At 47.6% G+C, this 7909-nt stretch overlaps 1 protein-coding gene across 1 annotated transcript in view; it reads left to right on the forward strand.

Moving 5' to 3' along the window:
• Positions 1 to 3558: 3558 nt before the first annotated feature.
• Positions 3559 to 7909, forward strand: part of cmasa (cytidine monophosphate N-acetylneuraminic acid synthetase a) — a gene marked incomplete at its 3' end in the record, with an annotated part of 13398 nt that continues 9047 nt past the window's right edge. Inside the window, exons 1-4 of the mRNA XM_080537808.1 lie at positions 3559 to 4006; positions 4996 to 5138; positions 6033 to 6188; positions 7295 to 7428. Coding sequence (XP_080393934.1) covers positions 3777 to 4006; positions 4996 to 5138; positions 6033 to 6188; positions 7295 to 7428 — 663 coding nt within the window. The 5' untranslated portion in view covers positions 3559 to 3776. The remainder of the gene's footprint in view (positions 4007 to 4995; positions 5139 to 6032; positions 6189 to 7294; positions 7429 to 7909) is intronic.

The following is a 7909-nucleotide window of genomic DNA, read 5'->3' on the forward strand; positions in this document are numbered from 1 at the left end:
ACATACTGACGTCTGTCTGTGAGGTAGTTGTGGATCCAAGCCGTCAGGGAGTCCTCCACACACATCACTGCTAGTTTGTCAGCCAGCAGTGATGGCTTGATAGTGTTAAAAGCACTGGAGAAGTCGAAGAACATGGTCCTCACCATGCTCTGTGGCCTCTCCAGGTGTGTGTAGGCCCTGTGCAGCATGTAAATGATGGCATCCTCCACCCCAATGCTCTCCTGGTATGCAAACTGCCGGGGGTCCAGGAAGTCCTTCACCTGGGGCTTAAGGTGTTGCAGCACTAGCCTCTCCAGGATCTTCATGACCTGTGGTGTCAGGGCGACAGGTCTGTAGTCGTTTGGGGTGCTGGGCCGTCCCTTCTTTGGCACTGGGACGATGCAAGAGGTCTTCCAGAGCTGTGGCACCCTCCTCAGTCTTAGAGATAGACTGAAGAGATGTTGGAATGTGTCCGCCAGCTCTCCAGCACACACCTTCAGAACCCTGGGGTTGATGTTGTCTGGACCTCTGGACTTGTTCACATTCACCCTGGAGAGCTGCCTTCTCACCTGCTCAGATGTTATAAAGCTGTGAGTACAGGTGTCTCCAGGTGTGAAGCATGCTCCCTGGCTCCTGGTGTTGGTAAGGGGAGGCAATTGCTGCTGGGGTGTGAGGAGGTCAGGGGGTGAGGGGGTCAGGATGCTGCTGGGGTGTGAGGGGGTCAGGATGCACTAGTTGCCCTCTCGTTCAGATAACTTTCTGCTAATAATTCCACTGGCATGTCCATATCCAGCTTTTAAGTTGCTTTTAAGTCTATTTTTCTGTGACGGGTCTCAGGGTATGACTTCTCAGGGTATGATTCTCTGAAAGCTGCATGCCTTGTATAATTGTAACGGCGAAGATTGTATTGTTTTTCAATAGCTTCAGTGCAGATGAGGCATACAGGTTTTGCGTTACTAAATGTTGGCAGATGAATGCGTACTTGTCAGTCCATTCCTCATTAAAGCTGCGTTTTTCCACATCAATTTTACGCTTCAGGTTCTTTGAGAGTGACATTTTGCTTGATTGATAACTGAAAATGATTACAATGAAGTGAAGCCAAAATATCTTGATCGCCCCCTGGTGGCTGGCTGCAGTATAGGTGTCAGGAGTCTGTTAACACTGATAATAAATCAATAACATACATTTTGTAAGAAAGTGAAGATATTAAACAATAATATGCTAATTATGCCTAAATAGAATAAATAAAAATAAGTCCGGCCCCCACAGTGTAAGCTTCGAAAAATTCTGGCCCTTGGACAAATGTAGTTGGTGACCCCTGCACGGTGTGTGTTTCATATCCCATCATGCACTGCGATATCTTAAATCTGTACGTTTTATTCAACCATAACACACATTACGCTTTATAAAATTAACTCACACATATTTTACACCATAGATGTTTACAACAGCTTTCAGTTGAGGACAACATAGTTTTAGGACGATATGTCGAACCGTCATTGTGACTTCTATCTTGTCGGTCAGGTACCCAGGTTTCTCTGGTCTCAGGTCAGCTTTGCGCAGTGGCAGTATCGTAGCCTATGAGGTTTATCCGAGGCGCGATTATTGCTAGTTGAAAACTTTACCCAATACCCCGCCGTGACGACTTGAAATATAGTCGGCATTGGCAATTTTTGACTGTCTCTAAGGAGACTGATTTACTTGTGGAAAATAAATTACAGTAGAATCGCTATTATTACATCCTAAAGTAGAAATACACAAGTTAGAAGTATTTTGAGAAGGATGCAGGAAAATACTTATGAGATGCGTGATTCTTTTTTTTCTTTTTTTTTAAAATTTGTTTTTCAGATTTTATCCCCTTTTTCACCCAATTTGGTATCCAATTGAACCCAACCTAGCATCCAATTATCCCCTGCCTATCGCGTAGGATCCGCCGCCCGACCCCGTAGCCGGCAGCCCCAGAGGAGATCGCCAGGCAGACTAGCTGACTGGCTCCTCGAGCCCGACACCGTTATTCCGGCACCCAGGGGGCGGTGTTGCGCGACGGATCCTTGTCCGGAAATAGTCCTATACCGCCCTCGGGAGCGGCCGCTCAATATGCCGCTCCCTGTGTGCCCTGGCCATATCCGGGTCTGGCGAGACCGGGATTCGATCCCAGACCCCGGTGGGCAGCTTGCACTAGTGGCTAGTGCTTAGACCGCTACGCAGTATCGTAGCCTATGAGGTTTATCCGAGGCGCGATTATTGCTAGTTGAAAACTTTACCCAATACCCCGCCGTGACGACTTGAAATATAGTCGGCATTGGCAATTTTTGATGGTCTCTAAGGAGACTGATTTACTTGTGGAAAATAAATTATAAAACAATCAGAGATCTCTTGCTGTCTCTCTCTGTCTGTCCCTCCCCCCCCCTCTCTCTCTCTCTCTCTCTCTCTCTCTCTCTCTCTCTCTCTCTCTCTCTCTCTCTCCCTCCCCCCCCTCTCTCTCTCTCTCTCTCTCCCTCCCCCCTCTCTCTCTCCCTCCCCCCCTCTCTCTCTCTCTCCCCCTCCCCCCTCTCTCTCTCTCCCCCTCCCCCCCTCTCCCTCTCCCCTCTCTCTCTCTCCCTCTCCCCCCCTCTCTCTCTCTCTCTCCCTCCCCCCTCTCTCTCTCTCTCTCCCTCCCCCCTCTCTCTCTCTCTCTCCCTCTCCCCCCTCTCTCTCTCTCTCTCCCTCTCCCCTCTCTCTCTCTCTCTCTCCCTCTCCCCCCCTCTCTCTCTCTCTCTCCCTCCCCCCCCCTCTCTCTCTCTCTCTCCGTCCCTCTCTCCCCCCCCTCTCTGTCTGTCTCTCCCTCCCTTATTACATCCTAACGTAGAAGTACACGAGTAAAAATATTTGGATTGTGATTCTGACAGTATGGAGACTATCTCTGATCCATCTCTACGACCTCTGCCGTCTTTTACATTACTGACACCAGTGTTGAAGTATTTAGTCAGTGCCTCTTTTATTGAGTTGTTGAAACGTGTATTGTAGAGCTTTAGACTACTTCAGTATGCAATTTTTTAACAGAATTGCGATCTTGTAAAGCGTTAAGAGAGAGAGAGAAAATATGGATACAATATTATTATTATTATTAGTCTTGTTTAGTGATATCGATATTTGTTAGTGGAACAATATATCACGTCTTGGGCTGCATTCGTAAATTCGCTCTGAGAGCGCCGGAGCTCACATTGGGTTCAACGTCATAAAGGGACCAAGTCATTTGATTGGATAAGAGCCGTTCCCTGATCAGATTCCAGAGCGAATTTACGAACGCAGCCTTGCAGAGACAACCCGCTAGAAACATGGGGGGTGTAGAATTGCCATATTTACCGTAAGTACTGCTGTCAGGGTCTATTTCAATTCTGATCACTGTTTAAGTTCATGTTTTATTAACATATATGTATCTTATCAGGTGATGAAACGCATCGTTAATCGAAAAATACTCATGTTTCAATCTCATGTACTTTCGAAATATATATATAGGATATGTATGTGCGCATTGCCGTCTGTCGTTACGGTATATCACGCATTCTTCCTGGTGTTTGCAGCGAGGGAGGTGGAACATTTTATACACATATTTCTCTAATTGGGATTTAACCACTGGAAATCCATCTGCATGCGACAAGTCAGCCAGAGTCAGGAGCTTGCAAACGGACTAGCCTTGTCGCTCTGTCGCGGATTAGAACAGCAGCAGCAGCAGCTTGCTTGTCTTTACCGTTGTTCGGGACCCCTCTATCCGGCCACGTCTCCTCCTCCTCCACCCCGGTCCCTGACCCTCTATCATGGCCGCAGGCGCCCCCAGGAAACGACCGCTAATCTCCGGTATCGAGGACCTCCGCGACCCGTCCAAACAGACCAAGGACGGCCGGGTTGAGAAGCAGCACAAGGCCGCCCTGATCCTCGCAAGGGGGGGCAGCAAAGGGATCCCCCTGAAGAACATCAAGATGCTGGCCGGGGTCCCGCTCGTAGGATGGGTGCTGAGAGCCGCCGTAGACTCCCAGGTGTTTGACAGGTAAGCCTAAGCTCGGGTTTCTTAACGATTTATTTAATTCAATGGAATACAGTTCGAGTTACTGGACTATGCATATGCTGGACTGTGCATTGTGTTCATAGTACACTGGTTCACCACTGCGATCTTGTTATGATGCCAGCTATTGGCCAGTTGATGGGATGCTATTGTGGTTTTAAGTAGTTTTTAATGTAGTTTAATGTAAGGTAAATGTATTAAGATATGATGGCTGACTATCCAATATGTAGGCTGATGTGTTAATCATTAACTGTTTGTTGTTTTTGAAAAGATAACCCCGTAATCAAATGTACAATGAGACAGTTTGACCAAAGCGGTGAAAGTGGCCCCTAATTATTGAACTGATGATGGTAGTGGTAGTCCTGAGAGAGGTAAAGAGAGGGAGGGACCACCTCCTTCTCCTGCTGGTTTCTCCAGCGTGTCTTTAGGTCAGAACCCTAAATAAGACCCTGTAGTCCAGCTGGTGACTGAACTGTCAGTCCTGGAGGGTGTTCCCTCAACGTCACTAAAGGACAATCCAGGCTTATTCTGATAAGGATTTTCCTTTAGTGACGTTGATGGAATACCCCCCTGGTTAGACTGGGGTAAACAGTGATTAGATTAGATTCAACTTTGTAGTCATTGCAGAGTACAAGTACCAGACAAGGAAATGCAGTTCGTCTAACCTGAAGTGCAGATAGTGATATAGGAACATGATATAAAAACATGACAGTGATAGAGATAGGTACAGTATGGCATGTACGGTAGTTTAGAGGTATATACAGTTATGAGCAGCTACAGTTAAGGTAGCTTATGGACAGTATGTAATGTACAGATGATTAAATGTGATGGTCCAATGCTGCTCAGTAGAGCACGGTGTTAACAATGCTTAGGTTGTGGGTTCGTTTCCCATCGGGACCGTATATACTGAAAAATTTGTACATTCAATGCAATGTAAGTCGCTTTGGATGAAAGCGTCAGCTTTTTCTTTTCAGTGTGTGGGTGTCCACGGACCATGACGAGATCGAGCAGGTGGCGAAGGCCTGGGGGGCCAAGGTGCATCGCAGGAGCACAGCCGTGTCCAAAGACTCCTCCAGCTCCATAGAGACCATCCAGGAGTTCACCAGACTCAACCCAGGTAAGGGTTCACCTGTTTAACCCAGGTAAGGGTTCACCTGTTCAACCCAGGTAAGGGCTGGTGACAGTGACGTCTAACTCGTTCAGTGCCATTAATGCATCGAGGATGATGCTTAATTTTCTAGCCAATCAGAGTAGTGTTGCTAGGTAAACACCACATTACATTTACATGGCATTTAGCAGACGCCTTCTTCCAAAGCGACTTTACAATCGATACATTTGACTAAGTAAGTGAATCATCCAATCAACCAATCGTAGCAGAAGGAGTAATCTAGCTCAGGCCAGCAGCCAGCGGCAGTCGTCGTGCTAGATGGAACACACGGAACACGTGGAACGCTCCAGGCGGTGAGAGTTCCGGGTCTCTCTGGCAGGTGTGTTCAAACCGGATTCAAACCTGTTGGCACGTTGCTCCTGTATCAGAACACACACCCAGGTACCATTGTTCATGATGGTGTGTGTTTGCTCTCTGGAGGTATGCTGCAGAGCAGGTTCACCCACATCTGTTATACAGATCCACCCAGATCTGTATAACTCATCTTCAGGAATGTTCTTTCTGTAGTACAGGTTATGACCGTGTGTGTGTGTGTGTGTGTGTGTGTGTGTGTGTGTGTGTGTGTGTAAGACTGACTGTACCAGGCCCCCCTCCCCCCAGGCTCTGTGTGTGTGTATCCAGACATCTATGTGTGTGTATCTCTCCTTACTCTCTCTTGTTGCCCTCCAGACATCGATGTGTGTGTGTGTGTGTGTGTGTGTGTGTGTGTGTGTATGTATGTCTCTCTCTCTTGTGTCCCTCCTCCAGACATCGATATGTGTGTGTGTGTGTGGGGGGGGGTTTGTGTGTGTGTGTGTGTGTGTGTGTCTCTCTCTCCTTACTCTCTCTCTCTCCCTCCTCCAGACATAGACGTGGTGTGTAACATCCAGGCCACCTCCCCCTGCCTGCACCCCCACCACCTGAAGCAGGCCCTGGACCTGATCTCCCTGCAGGGCTTCCAGTCCGTGTTCGCCGTGGTCCGACGACACCACTTCCGCTGGCAGGAGGTCCAGAAAGGAGGTAAACAGTGAAGACACTGAACCCCAAATTGCTCCCAGTGGGTGGGCTGGCGCCTTGCATGGTAGCTTGCCTACCTCGCCATTGGTGTGTGAATGGGTGAATGAGAGGCCCTTGTAAAGCTCTTTGGAATATGGCGTTATTTAAGTCAGTCCATTTGACCGTTTTAGGTCAACCTAACACACTGTGTTTTAGGCTTTATCTGCCATCAATCAATCACTATTTTATGGGTGTTCAGAACATACCTGCACACCTGTTTCATTCATTGAGTTATTGTTTTTTGCTTTTTAGTTTAGTTTTTCACCAGAGTTCTCTTTTAGTACATCTGATTTCCATCTGCAATGAGCTTGTCAGTTAGACACCAGAAACGTGGCCAGACGTAAATCAGCTGTAAATCATCCCTGACTACATCCTGTTTCGTGTGTGTGTGTGTGTGTGTGTGTGTGTGTGTGTGTGTGTGTGTGTGTGTGTGTGTGTGCGTGGCAACATGCCATATTGACTTTCTCTAGGTCTGTGTGTAACACTGTAATACTACCCCATCATAAACTATCAATGTTTAACATTACATTGTGTAACAATGTAGGAACACTGCTTCTATTATCCACAGATTACTCTTGGATAATGAAAAGCGCTTTATAAATGTAATTTATTATTATTATTATTTATTATTATTAAGGGTTGCACCTGCGTGTGGCATGTCCTGTCCATGTTCTAGCGCTCCCAGCAGAGTGTTTTTGTGACCTTTTTATTTCTTCACTTTTTGAAACCGTTTGACCTATAATTAATAATAATTTTGCCATTTAGCAGACGCCTTTATCCAAAGCGACTTACAATTACGAATTACAGGGACATTCCCCCTGGAGTAACTGAGGGCTAAGTGCCTTACCCAAGGGCACACTAGTAGTGGTGTGGTTTCAGGCGGGATTTGAACTCACAACCTTCCGATCACAAGTCCAACTCACTATCCACTAGACCACCACTACCCCTAACACTACCTCCCTTCCCTCCCCCCTCACTTCTCCCTCCTCCCCCCTCACTTTCCCCCCCTCCCTTTTCCCTCCCCCCTCCCTCCTCCCTCCTCCCCCCTTCCTTCCCCCCCCCCCCCCCAGCCGGTGTGCCCACCCAGGCCCTGAACCTTGACCCCAGCAGCAGACCCAGAAGGCAGGACTGGGACGGAGAGCTGTGTGAGAACGGCTCCTTCTACTTCGCCACCAGAGACCTGATCGAGAAGGGAGTCCTGCAGGTTAGCCGGGGCACCTGGTCAACACTCAAACCTGCAGGCTAGCATCACTGGTCAACACTCAAACCACTGGTCAACACTCAAACCTGCAGACTAGCATCACTGGTCAACACTCAAAAACAGAGGCTGCGTTCGTCAATTCACTCCGGAAATCTGATCAGAACTCGGGGAACGCCTCTTGTCCCATCAAATCACTTCTTGGTCCCTTTATGACGTTGAACCCAGACTCAGAGCGAATTTACGAATGCAGTCAGAGAATTCAGCCACCAACTGCCAAAATGTTCCGGAACACTCGAGTGTTCCAAGTGTTCTATGTGGAGTTTACCTAGCAACACTACTTTGATTGGCTACAAAATGAAGCGGCTTCATTTATGCATTTTTGGTGAATAAAGTCCTCCTCAGCAGTCGAATGTTGACAATGTGGGCGAATTTATTCACCCTCGGCACTGAATGAGTTAAGGTTTCCTTCAATGATGATGAAGAA

This window comes from Nansenia antarctica (genome assembly GCF_963989245.1).
Source record: "Nansenia antarctica genome assembly, chromosome: 8".
NCBI classification, from domain to species: Eukaryota; Metazoa; Chordata; class Actinopteri; order Argentiniformes; family Microstomatidae; genus Nansenia; species Nansenia antarctica.